Source organism: Cygnus olor, chromosome 8, assembly GCF_009769625.2.
Source record: "Cygnus olor isolate bCygOlo1 chromosome 8, bCygOlo1.pri.v2, whole genome shotgun sequence".
Lineage (NCBI taxonomy): Eukaryota > Metazoa > Chordata > Aves > Anseriformes > Anatidae > Cygnus > Cygnus olor.
In genome coordinates this window covers 29,705,969-29,728,576 of record NC_049176.1, presented here as the reverse complement: position 1 = coordinate 29,728,576, position 22,608 = coordinate 29,705,969, and the positions used below count along the sequence as shown (strand labels likewise).

General features: G+C 39.3%; 1 protein-coding gene across 14 annotated transcripts in view; it reads right to left on the bottom strand.

Annotated features, from left to right (window-relative positions):
- Positions 1-22,608, bottom strand: part of NFIA (nuclear factor I A) — a 250,956-nt gene that overhangs the window by 32,847 nt on the left and 195,501 nt on the right. For 7 of the 14 annotated variants that reach the window (XM_040566127.1, XM_040566129.1, XM_040566136.1 and 4 more), the window contains 3 exons: positions 20,416-20,544; positions 6,594-6,772; positions 3,895-4,060 (listed from right to left, as the gene is read on the bottom strand). In XM_040566127.1, coding sequence (XP_040422061.1) covers positions 3,895-4,060; positions 6,594-6,772; positions 20,416-20,544 — 474 coding nt within the window. The remainder of the gene's footprint in view (positions 1-3,894; positions 4,061-6,593; positions 6,773-20,415; positions 20,545-22,608) is intronic. The other 7 variants (XM_040566133.1, XM_040566138.1, XM_040566141.1 and 4 more) reach the window with 3 other exon arrangements.

Below are 22,608 nucleotides of genomic sequence, written 5' to 3'. Positions count from 1 at the left end.
TGGCAAGAAATTGTATGAAAGACAAGACAAACAAACAGTTTTGGAATGTCATGTATTTTAAAATTGTCAGCAGTAGCAGAATGTTAATTTAAAATATACTTTCCTGAAATAATATCTATTAAGTATAGGAGTGTTTTAGTTACCAGTTCTGGATTGAAAAACTTTTGGTTGATAAAGATAATCTGGATGAGCAATAATCTAATGTACCACTAGTTCTCTCTTTTACAGACCAAATCAACAGGTACATGTGCTTTATAGGAAAAGCTGTACTTTTTTTTCAGAGGACTAGAAGTCAGTTTAGCAAGAGAATTAACTGGAGGAACACGGTGCAATACAGCAGTCCCTACCGCAATGCACTCTGCAGCTGAGTATCTTAGAGAGAACTGCAAATTCTAACAAATTAAATGATATAGTCATCACCCTCTTTTTTATGGAAGGGGAAAGGAGCGAACAGAAAGCTGAAATGGCTTGCCCAGAGGGTGCTTAGTCAATGCATAGCAGAGAAGGGGAGAGAAATCCAATCTGATTATGAATCCAGCATTGCAGCCACCAGATCATCCTTCTCATCCTGACACAAATGCTGTTTAACACGAAAACTCCTTTGTGCAAAGGGATATTAACCGATAACAATCTTGCCCAACGAGGGAAAATAGCAAAGTTTTCCCCCATGCTGAGTTGTAAACCTGAGAAAATAACATTTAGTCAGAAAATGCTTTTTAGAAATGATGGTATACAGGATGACAATATCTTAGACTCTGCATCTGAATGAAGGCCACAGGTTCTAACATTCAGATTCAGTTATGATAAAGTCCAACTGGCATATAGTGGAGGTGGTGTTTCCTTTGGGCAATGAGATATTAAGCCCAGAAAACTGTCTAGTTTGAGAAAAATATTGTTTTGTTTTTGTTATGGGTTACCAACAGAACAAAATTGAGACAAGATCTGAAATAAGATAGCAATTTTGGGGCTGTGTCTGATATCAAGGATGTGTTCTATTGAAAAGTCTTTTTATGGAGGAAAAACGAACCCTCCTAAACTTCATGAATCCCATCTCCATTGTGTCATCTCACTGAGCAAAATGCTGGCTTTCCAAAGGGATAGGATCTGCAGCTGAAATTTTCAACTCCCAGAGCATGCCTGGCCACCCAGTAGTGGCAAATCCCCGGGGTGCATCTCCAGGGGCTCTTCCTTCCTTGGACAGCACTAATGTTCATGTTTTGGTTAATGTCACAGCTGGAGAGTTTCACTATTGCTCTGAGAATCATTAACCACCTTGTTGTGATTTTTAGCTCTCGTTCCCAGGAGGCCACGCTGTATTGAACAGCTGCTCCTGGCTCCTGCACCCCTCAGGAGGGCCATATTCCAATTTTTGGTAGGGCCGTAACTGCATTTTGTTTCTGCAAAGGGCTTTCTGCTCGACCAAAAAAGGGAAGGAGAATGGAGCAAATGCCAACCCTTTCACTCCATTTCCTTGGGGGGTGTGGGGGGGTTCATTCGCCTCCACACAGCTAAGGAAAGAGTCTGGCCAAAATCTAACATCACTCCTGTCTTTGTTGCATAAGTGACTTTCCAATATCCTAAAGCTCTGCAGGGCAGTCAGCCATAACCCAGCGACACTCCCTGAAACAGTGCACTCAAGCAGTTCATCACCATGGAAGGTACCTTTTTGTGCAGCTTTTATGAAACTCTGGTGAATCTGCACTTGCTATTTGTAGGCTAATATTTAGTTAAGAAAAAAATAAACACTGACACAAACGGGAGGTTGGTACTGACTGACATACTAAGCGATGTCCAGTGGACCCTTCTGGTAAACTTTCACTGAAATGCTAGGAACTTCACTTTGTCTTACTCTTTATGTGGCCAGCCACTTCCACTGGCTTTAGTATATATGCGATTCCTTTCTTAGAAAGCATTCCCTGCAATCTACTTTTCTGTAAAATTTGTCCCTAAATTAAATTATATGCTTCTTTACAACTCAATTCACTGTTATTCAAAACCCTTGTTTCTTACCAAAAGGAAGATGCATGCTTGAATATGTACAGAGCTATATGTTTAGATATCAGCATAGCTAATTAACAAACAGTAATTATTTTCCTAATCTTTTGTTTAAATACCATTAACTAGCTGCTCTTGAGAAACCTTGATTCCCAATTAATGTGGCAGCTGTCTGCTGAACACTCAGCCACAGTGACCAGCCGGAGCCGATACCGATCGGTGGTGTTCTGCTAACTTCTGTGGACAAATGCCAAGTGCGATGCCAGCTGAAAATCAGGCCAAACACGTATTTAGCTTGTTTACATGATCACAGTACCACAAAATATAAGTATTAAGATTACTGCTGAAATGATGTTGGGAATTTTTTTCGTTTAGACACCACACGCTGCCAGTAAACTGAGTCACAACTGTGATGACACATATACATTGACCTAGTTTCGTTTTTCCCAGTTCTGAAGACCAGGAAATAGTAAGGCATTGCTGACTATATTCACTGATAACTATGACTAAACATTAACCTTTTAGATTCCACTGCTGAATCTTATTGATAGGACTTAAAAGATGATATCTCCCATCAGAAAGCGTCAAAACTTCCTGATAGCACAAGTGTTGGGCTTAGGTCAGAAAGAGAAGTGGAGGGGAGGGAATGAATCAACTTCTTGGTTCAACAAAAATTTGCTGATCAATTCTAGAAGTCCTAATTCTAGAAGATCACATTCACAATCTTACCAGACTGTCTCATACTAAAACCCCGTTTAATATCTAAGCAAGCTGGAGCATCTTGCTTAGTTTGCAATTGTGTACTTTCACATAGCAGAAGGAAATGCAAAACTCTAAGAACTACCAGATTTTAAAAATGCCCCATGGAACCTGTGCAAATCTCCTGAATAGTATATAAAGATTTAGAAGTTTTTGGCTTCACATGTTCTGAATAGCCAATACCTCTTTGCACATCAAGCAGCGGTTGCATATAGCATTTAAATAATAAGCTTGAAAAGCACACAAAGGGATTTGCTCTTTCGATTAGATTGATTTTTGTTTGTGGATGTTATTTGGACTCCCTTCACTGTGGAACAAGTCCCCTACAGTTGCCATTAAAGCATTGAAAGCTTCCCTTTTGTTTTTAAATGTCAGTTTGAGCATAGCTTCATTAAATCATTTCACAATTAACTCCCTGAACATCCAGACTTTTTTAAAGCATCAAACCCAGCTGAATCGCATTTGTTTCCCAGCAGAGTGAGTCCAAAGTGGTATCCCCAAGTGTGTATCCAGGAATTTGTATATTTGACTTGTGGCTACACAAAATACATATGGGAGCCGTGTGGGTGGTGGAGAGAGGATGAAAGCTTTCTCCCTGGGCCTAAGAAATACCATAGCTTCTTGCCCAAAATGCAGGGCTCGGGAACCAAGTAATACGGGAAAGACGTCTGGGTTAATCTAAGAAGACTTATTCCCAAAAGAACTATAAATGAAGAGAACTCAAAAGAGTTGTTAGTTTAGCCCAGTATGTATAAGCAGCGTTGCTTTCTGTGAGGCTATCTGTCTGACGTCCATGCAGAATCTATCCTCAAAAGGCTGTCTTGAGATACCAAATTGCCTCCTCATGACAGCAGAGAAGATCCCAAAGGTCCCAGGTCTGTGTCAAAACCTAGCTACTTGCCTTGATTTCTCTTATATGTAGTTATGTGAAATGCCAAGAAAATAAGAGATAAAGCTATAACCTTCGGCTAACTCTCATTAATATAAAACACGTTAAGAATTTTGTCAATCCTATACAGATCAGAGCTCTCCTATGTCCTCAGCACTAGTCCAGTCCTCATCTCTGACCAGGAGATACACGATGAAGCAGCACATTGTGCACTGCTTGTAGCCCTTGGTTCCCGCTGCATCTATACTTACTTGGAGAAGTGGGAGAGGTGGCCCCTCCTTCTGTTGATGTAGTTGGAGGTTTTGTGTCTGGCACTGGCAGAGGCACAGGCCTAGCCATTGGTGGCGGAGGTGGTGGTGGCAACATTGGGGTAGGAAGGAATGGATTGTGCACCTTGCCTTGGCTGCTACCATTGGGCTGCCAAAAAACAAGCAAACAGACAAAAATTATACTAAAAACCAGCTATTAGGAACCTCCGGTAATAACAGTCCAGTTTCACACTATGTGCACTATATTTACAATTACTTAAAAAAAGAGATGGCAAAGAAAATGCTGTGTCTAATTTTCCGTTGGTTTCAAGGAATTTTGTTTCAAGCCCTGTGAATCTTGTGAAACTAAGGAAATTTTCATTTTTAAACATTTATCCTCCTGCAACTGGTCTGGGTTGTTCTGGATTAAATTCTACCATTCTTTACATTTCCTGCAGCCACTAACTCATGCTCAGCGAGGATTTAAGCAGTATTTTCAATCCCTTGCATGTCCCAGATTCGTGACTCTGCTATACCCTTAGGATATCAGTGCCTAGGACTTGAGTGTAAATTTCTTAAAGATACTGCTCATTAAAAGAAAAAATAAGCATTTCTGGTGGTCTTAAAAGTCATGCTGATATCTTATTACAGGAAAAATGAATGAGTATATATTAAAGTAACTGCACTCCCACATCCCTTTTGAGTTAGCAATGGTGTAGCTCAGTTTAGTTGCCATTACAATTCTGTGGAGAAGCAGCTGAACTTAGAGCTGCTTCATTTTGCATATTAGGAAAAATCCCTCCATGTATTTAGTCCGGGATGTGGTCAGTCACAGGTGGAAGAGGCCTAGCTACACAGGTGTTGTCTTTCAATTCATCACCAGAAAAAACTGTCCATATGTAAAAACATTTTCAAGTATCACAAAATCAAGAAACAGGCTTAAAAAACAATGCCCCCCTTCCCCCTTCCAACTCGTTAAGTTTACATTTTAATACAGCCTGGACACTTGAAAACCATACAGAGAGATGCCAAATGCCATCATAAAGAGAAAATAGGACAGCCTGTGAATCAGGTGTTCCATTTTAGTGACAAAAATGATGAGATCACTTTCGACAGCACTCTACAAATTGATCTCACTGCAGTTCTTCTGGCACTGAGCATTTGCTTTTCCATTGATGATAAAAGCTCAGCTTTAAATAGAGATCCATATTCTAAGTACTGCTAAAGAAAATAATATTTTAATTCCTGTTAGGGTTTCCATTAGCCTGAATTACTGGGGACAAAATACTCATACTGGCAAACACTTGGGACCTTACTTTCATTTCACCTGCTTTGGCACTGACAAAAAGCCTTAAAGTCGTGTAGGTGCAAATCACACTCGTGCTAGAGCAAAAATGGTTTAGGGCATAAATAAGACTCAACTTCATCTGCATTTAACTTAACAGCACTCCCACCGACTTCAAAGACTGCAGTTACTAGTGTTTGCAGTAAGAAGCAATCCTTCAGGGATATTTATTTTTCCAACATCCAGTACCATTAATAAACTAATATATTAGTGACATCTCTCAAACACTATCTTGTCTCACAATTAGGTCCCTTTCCTGCCAAGAAGACCCCTGCTGTATGTTCATTGTGAGTGTGCTAACAGTTCATAATGCTGAATGGTTTGGGATAAATTAAGCAAATGAATACTCAAGGAAAAAGAAAAGCACTATATTGATTTGTTGTCTAGACATAAATGTATCTGCTAACATATTGCAGACATTATTCAAAGCCAGTACTGGCTGGAATAAGTAGAGCCAGTTTTTCTGCTAGGGAAAGGAAAGCACTGAGGACAATATAGCTTATTAAATAAGTGTAATAAATTAGATGCTAATAATTAAACTAATTCTCATTAACACTTTCAATCGTATGTATGTCAGGAAGGAAACAGTAATTTTGCCAGTTATTACTTCATTGGCTGGAAGAAGTTACAGGCATTACATTTCATGAAATATTCAGAGCATTATTTTAGATATGATTTACATAAAATTTATAAATTCTGTATTTGACCGGAATGCTATTTCAATAATAGCAAGATGATTCACTTTATTTGATTAAAAAAATGAAAATGGTTATCTGAAGCTTTGGAACTCTGCTTAATTTTTCATAGAGATAAGGGGAAAAGATAACTGCTTACAGAAATAACAAACCATAATAAACTGTACTTTTAACATCTTGAGTTCAAGTACTGGTCAACTTGATCTAAAGTGCTATAAGGCAGTATTTTTTTTTTTAATGAACTTAGCTGATCTGAAACATCTGTTTCTCACCCTCCCTTTTCCTGCTCCTTCCCCCCCGCTCTCCCCTGAACTTCAAAAATAATTAATAAAAATTATTCTGCCTTCATATTTTGTTAACCCTCGTTCTACTAGGGTTACAATGCATGCAGCAAAGTCATTTGTGGAGGGACCCAAAAGGTCACTGTATCACTGCCTTCTCTGACAGTTTAAGTTGATTTCACCACAATGCGGTTGAGTGGTTTTTTGGGGAGGTTTTTGTTGGTTTTTTAAATATTTTTGCAAAAGCAGCATTTTTTTTTCTTCCAACCGCTATTCAAGGTGTGTTCCTGTGAGCAACATGCTGTTAAAATAATCCCATAAGCCCATGGTTAATTTTACATAGGACAAACACTTCTGAAGAAATAAAAACAGCTTCCTTACATTTAGGAACCCCACCTGTCCAGCCTGCTGACCAGCGTCGGGGCAGACAAGTTGGACAAACTCTTTCAGAGTCTCCTGAGGATGATAGCGGATTGCTGGGTGTGAGAAGTATGGCCCAGGCTGTTGAATAATGGGTGATGTTGGAAAATGAAGAGTCGATGGTGTTGCATGTGGACTTGCTATAAGAAAGAAAACAAAGAAGTTATATAGAGTTTTGCCTTTGGAAAAGAAAACAGTTTAAATCTACTGTAGTTTTACTTTTAGTCTTTTTTTAAATGTACAGTATTGTTTATACATCTGATCTTCACAATTAATATATTAGACTACATTGTGTCCTACACTCACTTCATCTAGATCATGAAAGCAAATGAAGCTAGACATTTTAAAGGATTTTCTCTGTTTTCAGTGGACGTGTATAAAGGAATCAGCAGTCCTTTGTGAAGCGAAAACTATTCATCACCTTAGGAGCAGCCCTGATCAATCAGGCAATAAAAAATGTATTTGGGAAATTAGGGTTGATTTAATTGACATTTTGTGTAGCTTGGATTTGCACATATGAATCCATTTTATATTGTACTATAAATGGCTGGTAATTTAAAGATGCACTAACACTTCTTGTTGTTGGTTTTTTTCTACCTCAGTTTAGGAACATTTATTTTAAGTAATCTGTTTTCATCTAATGAACATGCACAAAGTGGCAAGATCGTTTTGAAAATTACATTTACATTTCTCCTGAATAATGTTAGGCTCAAATCTTCAACAAGCCTCCTGCTTGCATTCACGGATGGTGTTTAATTTGGTGAATTTATAGGCCAACGAGCCGGCTGTGAAAAAGATAGCTGGAAATGTACTGGAGTGAAGGTGTAAAGGTGTAATGCATACAAGCTCATTGGCAATGACAAATTTTACTTCAGTCGATTCCAGCAGTACTGTAAGTGCAGCTGAAGACAGACTTATGCTCTCCTACCTTACGTGACACCTTTGCCATTCAAGATAGATTGGGCTGGACCCTTGTTAGCTCACAGTACTTTCCACTGTTAGTTGTCACTGTGAGGTAGCAACTGCTCTCCCTCTCGCCTCTAAAATGAGAATTTGCTTTTTCTTTAGAATGGCCAATTGATCTGGCTGAGCACAAGCTCATCTGTAAATCACTGCTTATTTCTCACCAAACAGCGATCATTGTATCCCTGTTGCTCCCTTGCATGCTATCCTAGTAGTCTTTCAGGGGTGTCCACGTGCATTTACTATACTTGTACACCACACACACCTGATTAGATAAAGGCTAAGCAAGGCATGTAATATCCTATAGAAACTCTTTTGTTGGCTTTGAAGTAAGTTAAATATACAAGTGGAAAACAAAAGCCTTTGGCACTTCTGGAAAAATTGGAGAGATGCAGGAAAGTTAACCAAAATCAAATATAAACAAGCAAACACTCATTTCACAATGAATGTTATGAAAAAGCCTCAGATAAATAAAAACTGAAATCTGCTTCTTAGTCTTGCTCATCACCAGTTTAATAACATGACACTTTACTATAATTTTGCTCTAAGCGTTATTAAACCATTAGCAAAATCAGAGCCTGAAGATGTGGATAAAACACGTCCTCAGAGACAGCAGCAAGGAATCCTGCTGCATTATCCTATAAACATTCATTAAGGGTTGGCTGGGCAGCACTTCTCTGTACTTCTTTATCCCCAACTGCACAGGAATGATTGCTTTGACACCACCACCAAAAAGAGCTTCTCTCATGCCTGGGATGCTGATATGGGATGAATGCGAAGCTCTCATCCCTGCCGTGGAAAGCCCCCCTGTAACACTGTTAGCCCCGTGAGCCCTCCCAGCCTGCTCCCCTGAAGACTGTTTAAAACAGAAAGAGAAACACAGGAACGAGCGGTGTGAGCCGCGTCTCGTGCAACAGGAAAATGTCGCTAAGAGAAGGCGTAAAGATGAGGAACTGAAAGTAAGCACACAGCCTCCAGCTGGCTGACCACAGAAGATGTGTGCCCAGTGAAACTCGCTGATAGCATGGGCCGTACCTGTCCTGCAACAGCTAGGTTCTGCGGTGTGCAGGCTGGAAACATCTTCCCACAGCCGCCGTAGCGCTGCAGTGCTGCACTCAGGAGAAGGCAACGTGAAGAAGCACATCCCGTGCTCCTCGCTAGGGAAATGTTCAGAGCTGCTCCATGGCCAAGGCAAACACCTGTGTGCCCAGCCTGCTCAGTCTGTCTGCACATCTGTGCTTATCTCTATCTCTCTCTTTTTTTTTTTTTTGCAAACACAATGAATTACTTCTTACTCACTTTAAGACAAACATGTTTTGTTAAGAGTTCGCACCTTAAATTATAGTGTATTTAACAACTCTTCAGAAAAAGAATCCAAACCCTCAAAGGAAGAAATGAAGGTTATTTTCCTGTCCCCAAGCCCCAGAGATGCTGTAACTTTCTGTTAAGGGTAAAAACAACGTGGGATTCACCTTATTAAATATAGGTATCTACCATGGGGCTAATCTAAGCTAATTATCTTAGGACCAGTGCAGAACTAAGCAGAAGTAATGGACTCTAAGGAGCCGTTCTTCTCAACCAGAGGTAGACTGCTGCCTTTGGTTAGAGGAGCTGCTCCTAGACTTCAGTGCCCATCCTGCCTGGCTCTCCAGTGGTATGGGAGCTCACTGGAGCTGCCTCGGAGGTAGGTATCTCCAGGCCAAGTGCTTCCCTTTAATAAGATGGTTTCCACCCGAAGTGCCAGCCTCTGATCTCACTCACACCACCCCCCTGAGGCGTAACTGCTTTAATGACACTTATGTCATAACCATTTTACAGATATGAATGCATCATCATCTTCTCCCAGTAGCAACTGTAATTTTAGAGCTTGTCAAAATATTTTGCCATGAATATTTATCCAACAGAAGCTGGTGGTAAGCATTTTGATGATTACAACAACATTTTCATGAGTGTACATTTCTGCTCTTTGTTTGATACGAAACAAAATTTTCTTCTCTTCCCTCATATCTCCTTTCATATTTCCCCTTTTCTTCTGTGCCAAATGAAAGATGAAGGATGAAGATAAAAGTGAGGAGGGAAGGTTTCTGTGGAGAACATATAATTAAGTAAAAAATATATCAGTTTTTTTTACCATTTATTAAAAAGAAAAATCATTTTAGCATCAGGTCTGTCAATACTACATAAAATTGTTAAGTAACTGCCCTGTACTTTGTACACATCTGGGAATGAACTCATTCCCTTTCTTCTGCTGGGTGAAAAGGAGATAGAAGTACTATGTTCTATCAAACAAGAAGGATTAAAAAATTGTACCAGGGAATATGTGGAAATTCAAAACTAGGCCTGAGACTACGCTGTATCTAACTTTTCCAAGGTATGGTTCTGCACAAGATAATTTAGAAAGTAGAAGTCTTTGTAGGCATATAAGTAGTGAGTATTTGGTGCCTTTGACCTGTTCAGCATGTCAGGGTAGAAAACAGAGTGGAAAGCATTTTTCAGTGATATTCCCAAAGACAGAGAGAAGCAAAATGAATGCAGAAATATTAACAATAATTCAGGAAGGTAAGGTGCTGCAAGAAGGAGAAAGTAGTTCCTCTTCTGAGTCTTGGCCAGCTCCTCAGCACAGCCTCAAAGGGCTTCCTGATGATCATAAGAAAGACTAGGGGAAGGAAACAAGACTGAATAGGCATCAGCATGTGCCATGTAATGACATCTAGGGTTCATTTTCTCAACATAGATGGATTGACATAAGTGACTAATGGAACAAGGATCTCCAACAGGTTCATTTTTGCAGTCTCTGACTGGGAAATACCAAGTTTCTCAAGTGGCCGTAGGAAGGGATGCTTGGTAAGAGGAAGAATGTACTACTATTAAACTGATCAATGCTGCAAGTGGGCCTGCCTTATACTAGAGAAAGGGAATTAAATGCTGAAGTCTAGGAACTGCTGGTCTTTATATACACCATTACTCTGATAGCTGGGTTGTTGTCACCAACTGCAGTGTACGTAAAAACAGCCTTTCAAACAAGTTCTGGGTGCATAACACAACTATGTTTCCAAATGCATGGATCCTCACAAATATTTTTAATCAGTTAAACAATGTGAGGTAGTGGAGACTTCACATTCAGGTTGCTATTTCCCCTACTCCTCTTAAAGCGTTCTCCAGAAGTCCACATTTTTCTCTCGTTTCCTACTGTCCCCATTATACCATCTGACTCTTCGTAAGTCATTTCTATATGCCTTTTTTTTTTTTTCCAGCCCTTCTGTATTTGCCAGGTATTTGGCTTTGCAATCTTAATTTAATTGCCATGGCTCACACAACCCCATCAGAGATTTCATGAAAGCATATGATTGTGGCTATTGGCATCAGCTTTCATCTAATTCTGTGAGAGGATCCCAAGAAATGAGAAAGCAGAAAACCAAAACCTGATCTGCTTTCAGGTAGGGCTTGCTCAGAGTTAGTGTTAAAGAAACATCCCTACATCCTGAAACATCAGGGGTTCATTTAAATGATGCCTATTAATCAGTGGTAAATTTGAAATTCCTATATCTTATGCTTAGTTTTCAGAAGAGAAGTTTGACATTTACTAATGTGATCCCAAAGAAGTAAAGGACTACATGTAAAGTCTCAAAAAATCCTCATTTCCTGGGAACATTTTACCTATCTAACATTTCTGAGAACTTTACCCAAACATATCGGACTGGTTCAACTGACAGACCCACTTCTTAACTACAGCGTCATCTCTTTGTTGAAGTGTATTTACCTCTAAAAGGGGCAAGTGATCATAGTCAAGACACTTTAGTCACAAATACAGGAATGTGTAATAAACATTATAAAGTGCTTCTGATAATCATGCCTAGAGTGATGCAAGTTTTTCTGCATGTAGGAAGGGGCTACAGCTACTTTATGTGTTTCTGATGGGATATTACAAGTCTCAATCAGTGACTGTAAATTCTTTGAGATCTTCAAATGGAAGATAAAACGGGTCTTTGTCCATTATTTATTTACTTATTGACTTATTATTTATGTATTGCTAAGCAGCTCCATGCTGCCAAACCATATTTCTCATGGCGTCTTTCAGCCTGTGACATTTATATTTTATTATTGACCTCACTAAATGACATAAAATACAAGTTCTACTGCCTATGAAAATATGCCTATTCCAAATCACAAGTTCACTTCTACCTGCTGTAGGTATGGAGGAGTCAGACTACTGGGTGTTATTAAATCTGTTATTGGAGGGGGAGGGCGAGGTGGCAGGAATTATCCTTCCATCTCAAGGCAAGAATAAATATTTCAGAGCACACATGATTCTAATTCCATTGAAGCTCATCTGAAACATCCCAGACCTTTTATTGGAAATGAGATGATAATGTATGGTGGCCTGCAACAGATATACCAGTATTTTAAAACTACTGCTATTGGGCCAAGTAATTATGCGGTACAGCTGTTGCATGCTATACTGGATTTTTGGGTGTTTTATGAGTTTGTGGTGCTGTGCAGCATAGAAGTAAGAGGATTTTTCAGAAAGCTGAATTCTAACATTTGATTATGAAAGCCAGTCTTGTCTTTCCCCTTCTTGTAGTAGCCAATAACAAACTAACTAACTTATAAATTAAGTCACATTCATTGATTAGGCTAGTTCTTCATGTGTATAAAGCAAAAGAATAAGAGACAAAGTTATATATTGTATTCAAGTGAATGATCAGGTAATAAAGAATCAGCTGATTTTAAACAGCTTGTAGTTTTCTTCAGATATACAGTACTCAGGCCCTTCCCCTGGAACAAAAGAGCAGTTCTAGTAAAGCCACAAGTGATCCTTTCTTCCTGGGAGCACTCACTGATGTGGTAAAGGGACTTTGTGGTCACACCTGCAGTGCTCAGATTTCCCCACCAGCCCAACATATGGGAGAGAGGTATCGATCCATCCGCCTTCCAGCTCCTCTTCCAAAAAGCCTTGCCAGCCCCTTCAAGCCCAGATGATTGGATGAAATTTCTTTCTTCATAAAGTTGTTTGAAGTCTTTAAAAGGGTCATTTCGTGTCGCTCTTTTCTCACTCAGGAAAAGACCCTGCACTCCTCACCTGTCCAAGGAATTAGTGGTCTGGGGAAGCAAAACCACTGCTCCTTCCCAGGCACAAGGGCTAGTCCATCAGATCAGACTGACAGTGGATTGGCTTCGCTAGGGCACAATGCTCAGATACCTCCTGCATAAAGTGATAATTAAGTTTACTAATAGCTCATTAAACATTGATCAATCTTCCTAGAAATAGTAACATTATAATCATAATGAAACAGGATCATTTTTATCAGGTTGTTTTTGAGTCCATTATAATTGGCTTCATTACAATTAAGAAAGTATTTTTTTAAAAGTCATTTCCCTGGAAATGTTATAGAACAGTTTGTTCTGCTAGAGATTTCTACTTCAGGCTTCTAGGTTGCTTTAACTCCCTGCATGCTGTAAGCCTTCTCCTAGCATTTAAGTGATGCAAGTGCCAGTTCAAATTATGCAAGATGTATCCCACCCTTTGTACCCCAAAGGTACTTATTCTCAAAATTGACCATATTAGAGTACTAATTGGCTAAGCCACCATGCTGGCTGATGTGAAATGCTTTCAAACACCATGAAACAGCTGTGTTTATCGGAAATATGAAGAGTGACTTTTTAATAAGGAGATCTGGCAATAATCCAAATTTGTTGAAAGGAACTTACACTTCTGTGTATAATACAATACAAGAGGTAAAGAATGGAAGCCTAAAACAATAGCTTTAAGCCCAGAGATTTTTGTGATGAAAGCAGTTACCCAAACAAGTAAAAAATAATTAAGAAACTTGGGCTGGGATTTGCAGAGGTCCTGGGAGAATTCATTAACTGCTTTTCAATTTCAATGGGAGCTGTGTCCCCGTAACTCTTTCAAAGGTTTCTGAAAGTCCCCATTTTTCTTAGTGCCCATTAGGAATAGACTTTAGGGTGATAAATGTAGAGCAATCTTGTATTCAGTGTAGCAAGGACTTGCCTCTACTTACATACTGAGCTGCTGAGGGTAAGACTGACCAGTCTAGGACCAGACCTTCGAAGGGAATTCAGATCGGTGGAAAACTTATGCATGACTTAAGTCCTGTAATACTGCAAAGTGGCTTTTTAGTAACATGTCTATCAGGACAATGGGTAAGCTAAATTCAAACGGATCCTGTCTTGCATGCCCATATTTGCAGTGACAACACTCAGAAATCATGAGGAATGAGAATGAAAATAGGCCTTACCCTCTGAGCATGGGTAAGATTGAGGTATCACTGACAATTACTTCCACGTTGGGTCGGTAGACATAGCTGAAATATTCAAAATATAATTAGCTGACCAACACAAGAGAGATTCAAATACCCTAAATGTGATGGATGGAGGATCTGTTCCTGCCCACATCAAGAAGAGGGACTGAATTGCAGAATGTTCATCTCTCAGCTCCTGAAGTCAAGTGCAGGTGGGCGGCTAAGCACTGCTGAAAAAACAGATCCATGGTAACTCCAAGTCAGGGCTGGCTGTCAGCCCCTTTTTGTTGCTCTGAAGACCAGAATGGTGTAAGGCACCTGGCCCTGTTGCTCAGGAAATACTCTCTCTGTAAGAGATTTTGCAGTAGCAAGTGGGAAGCAGAAGGGCATTTTGCCCACGGAGTTCCTAGCAAAAGGAAAATATGCTTAAAACTGTGTTTGGGCTCGGGGTTTATTGTGAGTATTACTCTGGATTGTGAGTATTACAAGCTGCTTTCGAAAACCTGTAGAGCTGAACTGAGTGCCGGTTTCAGATTCTGGCACAGGAAGAGGGCCTGTTAACTTTGCTATTTTGAGCAGATTCTTTTAAAACATGTTAAAATTCTTCTACCTTTGGGTGATCACAGTACTGCAGAACTGATCACAGGTATAGAAATAAAAATCGTACCTATAGAAAGCATTCCTCTCTTCCAATATGGAAGGTTGAGGTGAAAAAAATATATATTTAACCTATTTGTAGAATTCCTATTTCACATCAAATTCTGGCAACTTTTGCATATTGTTATTGTTTTTAATACATATGATGTATTCACATATATATGATAAAAACTACTGCTAGGAGAATATATCATGTCTCTCTTATAATGAAATGCAGTTGATAAGTTTACAATAGAAATGTAAATTCTCTTAAAAACCACAACCTTTATGTGTGTGATGATATAATTCTGCTTTGATACTAAAAAGGGCATGGTAATGGAATCTGTGACTTTGGAGTGATATATTGCTGTTAAGTTAATAGGACTCCACATTCCCATTTCTAATATCAGTGTTTTTTTCCCCTTTCATTCTGTAGATGGTAAGCTGATACTACATAAACATTGTTAAAGCTATAGTTCCACGCTACAGTAATTCACTTAACTTTAACATGATTTATGGTTCTGTCAATAGAGGAGGTTGAAAATCCAGAGCTCTCATGCTTAAACATGGGTTCCATATTTAAAGCAATAATGTGCTTTTTGTGTGTGTCTGAAGCTAAAAGAATTCAGCATAAAGCAGAGATAAAAATATTATAGTTCACTGCACTGTTTAAAGCATATAGTTTAACTTCATGGATAACATCAAAGAGAGCAAAGAAACTGAACACTGAATAAGTAAAAGCATGGGTAAAATACTTTGGTCCCGCAGCACTTTATTTTTATATTATTTTTTAGGGATGCATGAAATCCTATTAGTATTTTTAACACTCCCCTTTTCTCATTCTTTTGCTCAGTTAGATCAGCTCCTTTTGTCAGGATGAGTTTAAATCTGGGTCCACTGTGTTAATCACCCCCCATTCTTCTTTCTGGCACTTACCCTCCAGGCATTTTGCCTCTTTAGGAGATTAAGCGACCAAGTCATCTTGTTGCTCTAACATGTCCTCACTGGAGCAACATATTAACACAATTCCTCTGCAAAAGAGCCCTCTTTAGAAGTTTGCTGCAGGGATGACAAATTAACCCAGCATGGTGTCCCACACATCTATCTCAGTACAAATTATTAGTGTAATAGAGCTTTTAGTTATGCATTTATCTAGTAATTATTGAACGGTTATACAAAACGAAGCTGAGCAATCACGGCCCTTTATGAGGCAATCTCAGTGGGTGGCCTTACAGTTAATTTAGGATAGGACTGTCTAAGCAGTTCACTCACACACAAATTAGCTGAACAGCCTGCTCCTTTAAATATTTCCTATGTCACAGGCTAACTCTTTACAATACAACAAAGGTAGAGTTTTAATTACACGGTTCCTGACTTTTGTTTAGCTGAAGCTTTAACCATTTGCAAGCCTTCCTCTCTGTCCTCCCCTGCGTAGGATATGGGAGTAGATGGAAGTTTGGGTAGGGCATCTGGTAATTACTAACCCTGACCTTGAGGCCATCTGTTAGGAAACTGCTGTTCCTTAAGATTCATATCATTTCAAAGCAAATGAAAGGAAAAAATCAAAATCTTCACCTACGCAGTCAGCTAGGTGACAGGTGAGCCCTCCCTGCTGACACTGTAAATCGGGAGTGTTGCTTTGCACTGTGGCTGGGTTGCCTTACTGTTGGTCAGTGTGATGCTATTTTGGTTTCTACCCAACTGTCATATACATTCCTACCCTTGTGGTGTGGCTCTCCCTCTCTTGGCTGTCTTATATTAACATTAACATCCCTTGATCTGAGGTGTCTGTCTCAGAATGAACTTCCACCGCTTTGTTTTTGTCAAAATTCAAAGGGAAGTAGGAGGTTATGTATGTTATGTGGTTTGACAGCTGACAGCTTCGAGGTGCAACCATGGATAGTTGAACAGAATAGTATGTTACAAAACATCCTTTCACACTGTCTAGCTCTGGAATTAGCAGGAATTATCACTTTTATTCACCTGAAGTTGCCTGACAGGACAGCTAACAGACACTGATATTTTGGTGACCCTAGGAGAATTTCGAAGGGCACAATGTCTTCCCAGATATGTGGCATCAAGTTTTTGCCACTTAGGCACTAACAGAGAGAACCATCCTGTCCAATTTCCCAGGTAGGCCTCATCTTGATAAAAATCTCAACAGCAATGCTTATTATGGAGGAAATTAATATAATGGGAACTAGTCTACTAGTTGACTTTCATCCCTTCTCATTCTGCTCATACTCTCAGTTCCTCGGGTTCTTCACTTTGTGCTTTATTTCTGTGCTTTGTAATAGTGTTTCTCCTTCGTTTATCTTCCTAACATACCATCTCATTCTTTTTTTTTTTTTCTTTCCTTGCCTTTTCTTCCTTGCTTTTTGGCTTGCAGGATCTATGTTGTCATATTCTGTGGAAATGCATGAATGCTCTGCAGCACAGGCTGCTGTATATCCTGGGTTTACAAGATCGTGGTCAATTTAATGTTTCAGCCAGCTCCAGATATAAAGTCACTAGAGTGTAAGTAGCAATACATGGAAACCTAAAACCACTTATGTAAATACTGCTGTCACCCATAGTATTTAAATCCTTCACTGTCTGGTAAAGAGTTCAAGCAAGCTAATGTCTGGGAAACTTTGTAAGGTGCCAGCAATACATGATGGCTTTGCAATACTAGAATACTGTGGTGAGAAACTGACCACCAAGTAATCTGTCTTGAAGGTATCAAAAGTATGCTGTGTAGGAGACAGAGATCTAACTGCTTGAATTTTCAAGGCTTTGAAATACATTCTAAAACTGATAGTAGTGCTAAAGCCACCCTATAGGTGATCAATTTACCATCTGCCAGGCGCTGAATCCTAACCACACTGGTCCAGAGAAGACATATGGTGCATTCATAGAGTCATGCCCAAAAAACTGCCATCATCAAGTGAGGCTCCATGAATCACTTTGCTAGCTTAAAACCAAAGAAACTTGGATCTTACCACCATCTGTTGGAACTACTGAGGAGTCACTGAAGCATTGGCATCCATGTGCCAGCACTCACTGCACATCTGGTCCTTTGGTCAGCCAGCTCAGATCCTCTCTGCTGGCTACTGCCCAGCTGGGTTGGGTACTGGCAGCAGCACCAACGCAGATAGGAAACTAGTGCACAGCCCTCCACAACATAGTACAGCACAGACAATTTCATGAGAACAGAGGTTTTCCAACTGGTTCATTGAATGGAGCACCTTATAGCAAAGAAATCCTCTTAAGGATCTACTCCTTCTCCAAGAAAGTTTTGTTTCCAAAGCGACTCAATGTGGGTATCATTGGGAAGAGCATTCAGTATCATGGGATATCCCCAGTTTAAGACATGTACCGTGTTCTAAGGAATGTTTGGAAGTGTGGGAAAGATTCAGGAGTATTCCTCAGAAGTTATAAATCACTGGTTGTCAATGACAACACCTGCCATGAATAGTCTACAGCTTCTTCTCTACTGTCTATTTTGATCATGCTTTACAAATGCATTCCATGTACGCATCCAAGTGATAAACTTGCACATACGAACATCAGAAGGAGACTGAACCTTCTTGTAATCATTCAGTTGGCTCAGGAGCTTACTCTGATGGTGACCTACTTATTCATGACTTTCCTTTTTCCAAAATGCAGAGAATCTCTGCAGAATGAGGATCAAATCCAGCTTTTACCTTTCTGAAGACCATTCAGAATGACCTGCCATCAACCATTTACATAATGCATATGTATCCAAAGAGAATGCAACGTATGTACTACATTATATCCGTTATTTCTGCAAAAAGCTACAAGTTCCAATAACTAAGGGTGTATATGAATTGCTCAAAGGTTGTATCTTCTTATATGATTGCATTATGCTCTTTACTTTGCCACTTTTGATACCTGAAAAGCTTCTCTCTTCTGCTTACTCTCCTATAGTACACTGAAGGGAATAGGACAACAGAATAGAACAAAGCTGGATTTGCAGAAAATAATCTGTCTCAGCATATTACCCTTTACTAACACAATGAGTGTTGTAGAAGAGAAATAAACACAGCCAATGTGCTGTGGAATAAGAATACCGAAGAGGCATGTCCAGCAAAGAACAAAGAATGAAGTCTGGAACAAAATTTTTCAAGGATGATGACACTTAAGAATCCATGGATGGATTCAGAGGGATTTTTCCTGAAAGTCTTTAAGACTTTGTTTGTGAACAAGTATAAAAGAGAAGAAGACACTCCTAACAGATGTTGCAGAAGAACAGTTTTTGCTTAACCTATTAGATACCATGACAATTAGAAAATATGTTACTTTTATGGAGACATCCAAACAAACAAAATTTGGGAAAAGGAATCGTTGTAGTTGCTCTTTCAAATTCTGTCAGTCTTTGAATGTTCTTCTCACACGGATGATTGGTAACTCCAGGTGCACAGAAAAAGTCTTGTGAAAACAGACTGTAGATGGGATTTAAACAAGATCTCAATAGTGACACATTTCCTGTTTAAATCACACAAAAATCCAAAATAAAGAGGGTCTAAATAGGGGCAGACAAAGGTGTTTAATGGTCTTAAAAATGATGTGAGGTAAAACAGCTAAATAAAGAAAGGACCTATTAACTAATCAATCGACAATTCAAATCTGAAAGGCTAAACTTCTAAAAGAGAGGAATTCAGTGTCAGCTGATGTGCCCTGCATATAATGTTAATGGAACATTCATATTATTCCTACTTATATCATCAATTATCAAGGCTTTTAAAAGATGATATATTTGCCAGATAGCTCAGATCCAAAATCCAATGGAAATAAGCACAGAACTTAGATGCCTAAATATCTTCTGAGGATCTAGGCGTGTCTCTCTCAAGGTAATAAATAATTTTTATGGGATTAACCACAACAAATCAAAATACATTTAGTAGATTTAACAAAGCTCAAATAACCATGAAGTCCAATTCTGACCTCACTTCAACTTAGTGCAATCCCACTACTTCACACCACATCACCTGGCACTGTGTGAAGAGGCTACTCGTGGTTTACGTTGCTCTCAGTAAAACCACACTTATGCCAAGCAGATATTTCAAAATAATTTCTAGCGTAAATTGCTAATGTCTTTTTATTCTTCACCATTTGACAAATTTCTTAATAATCTTCTTTAAATAAAACAAAATTTCATAGCAGAAACATGTCACAAAGATTCATCCTTATCTTTATGTCTTCCAAAGAGGTTTGTAAGATGATTCATTCGTTGTTGTATGTTACTATGCCCAAGTGTGTTCCTTTTCAAATGAGAACTGAGTACTGCATTTAGTTTTCTAGGTTAATGCAAGTGCATTTTTTCTAACAAAAATTTATAAGCACATCTAGACCCAAAGAACATCTCTGTTACTTGGAAAGCCAGTTGGAAGAGTACTGTGAAGAAAACCAGCCAAAGCATTGCAGGAACCAACTTCAAAGGAGTCCAATAACAAGGTGGTTCTTCAGCACACCAATACCAACAACACGAGCACTAAATGACCCGCAGAAACAAAGCAACAGTGTTGAAAGACAGGCATGGTTCAGAAGTGAATGATGAGTCCCTGTCTCAAGCAGTTAGACTGAATCTATGTTATGCATTGATACAAGCAGAAGACACTCTATGTAATATATTCTGTCCCTTTCCCAACCCTCTTCAAATAAAACCCCAAGCCCCCAGAAACCAGCATTTCCACCTTAGCAACTGCTGAATTGTCATCAGGAGTTTTACCAAACAGCCCAGCCTCGCAAAACCAAACACAGGTCTTGACAACTAAAACCTCCAGGTTATCGAGCTTTTGAAGCACGGCCTCTCACGGGATGTGTCACACGTGGTGATGACTTTCCGTGGAAAAGCGCTGGGGCAGTGGGTGCTGGAGCTAACGTTTAAGCTGCCTGGGGGCTCTTGGGTTAAGCCTCACCTCTGGGTCCTGTAATGACAGGTCGATGGTGCTGTGTGAAAGCCGTTCCAAGGGAGGAGGTCTGCGAAGGCGAGGGACTGCTGAAACCAGACTTCTCTGACTTCTTTAATGTAGTTGGCGATGGCATTCCTGGCAAGAATGATTGATAAGTGCAATTTAATAATGCTAGGTCATGGAACGACAGCCTATGCATTGTGAAAGTGGGTGCAGAAGCAGCTAGATAAACTTAAAGGACAAATGAAATTGAATACAACAGCAAGCTGAAAGCTCACTTTTATTTACGGTCTTTTTTGAGGCAGAAGTGGCCATGGTTTGCTGTGAGCAATGAGTACTAGAAGGCAGCCATATTTTTCTTTTAAATCTGAAATATGGATAAGATGCAGCTTATTATTGCTACTGAAACCTACTCTGCTTTATTTTTAGGAATGTGTAATAGCTGGAGCATTTGGATTTTTACAGGCTTTTTATGAATTCTGTCTTTCACTTACTGGTTCAGTAGATTGTTGAAAATGGATCTTTTAAATGTGCTGCAAGACTCAAGGCACAACTAGAGAATGAAGTTTGCAGAGTCCAAACTCTGCCCTTCCTTACTCTCTTGACTTCAAAGGTATTTGAAAGTAATACATTTATGTGGTTCCCTTTTGCTTTCAAAAATTTTTAAAGGGTGAATGGTATTTTTGTCTTTATATTAGAAGCCACAGTGGAATTATTTCAGAGTTGTTATTATGCCCTTGAACTATATCAAAGGCTTCCAATGAAAATCAGAGTTAAGTTGCCATTGGGTGAAACCTCTCCCATGGACAGGCAGAAATGGTGTAATGCCGATATGGCCATTTTGTTATATTCTAAGAGAATAACTCTTGTTGATATCCTATCAAGCCTGTGGTCCTTTGAGCTTCTACGTGGTATCAAAGAAATTAAAGGAATGAATACATAGGCTCTTAAAATCAGAGTTTTTATTATGTATGATTTATGCTTAGATAAAAGGATACTGCAGCACATAGATGATGATGTATGTGTGTCTGTATTATTAACTATATTTTTATAGATGTAGAGGCATATGGATGTTCTGATTATCTGCACGTACCCGGAAAATATGTAATTTCCAATATATACAGTACATCACACATTTTGCATATCCGTAGGGATATAGCAAAACAAAGTTGCATAATTGCTGAGGTTTCAGGTGAGAAAGCAAAAACTAAGATAATGTGGAAGTTAAACTTCCACCAGCAAAGTCATTCAATCTTATTTCCAACTCTGTATTTTATAGAATTTAATTGTTAAAAATGGAAGAGAAGGGTCTGGACAATATTATCTCTAGACAATATTATTAACTTTATATTTAATAACACTAGTTTTATAGTCCCTGGGATGTTGATTGCAATAAGCAGGAGCCTTCTTGTACTTTATACACTATACTGCTGGGGTCTTAATGGTTTCAGTGAGGTTTTGCAGTTTATATTTCAGAAAGTTAAATAAAGTAAGAGAATGGTTAGAGGTACAGTGCTGTAGTTACAGCTTTCTGTCTTGAAATTGTTGGCTACACGGGTTTGCTGTTGTGATGGTTGTTTCCTAATAGCCAGAAAAGCTACATACATAATCTTTTAAAAATAATAGTTTGGAACTGACAGAATATTGCATAAGAAAAATGTTTGTTTGTTTGTTTGTTTTCTGTATTGCTCTGAAAGATTTTGGGGTACAGACAAAAGCATGAGGGTTGAGGTTGAACTAAGGTATTTCAATGAAATACTCCAATACAGCCTGCTGTGTTTCTGCTCAACAGCTTGCTGGGATGTAATTTTATTACTGCTCTTTGTTCCAGCGGCCATACCACAACAAGGATACTCAGAAGTAAAGGTGCTGTTGCCCCAGATGTCCTTATGATGGAGGAACTGGGGAGGGAAACACCAAATGAGTGTGACCCCCAGCCCTAGGCATGAAATCAAGGGCCAGTGCCACCATTTGTGTTCCTGGTGGTGGAGGAGCTATGTTGCTGGCAGCAAGGCCATGGATACATCTCTGATGAGTTGGGCTGTGGAAGGCTAGGGATGCCTCCAGGGCAGGTTTTAATGTAGCACGCTCCATCCCTCTGAGTGCGAAATATCACGGACAGAACAAGCCGCCGTTTGTGCGGAGGGATTACCCCAGTAAAAGATGCCTGCTGCTAGCTGCTCGAGCGGCGACGTCGTG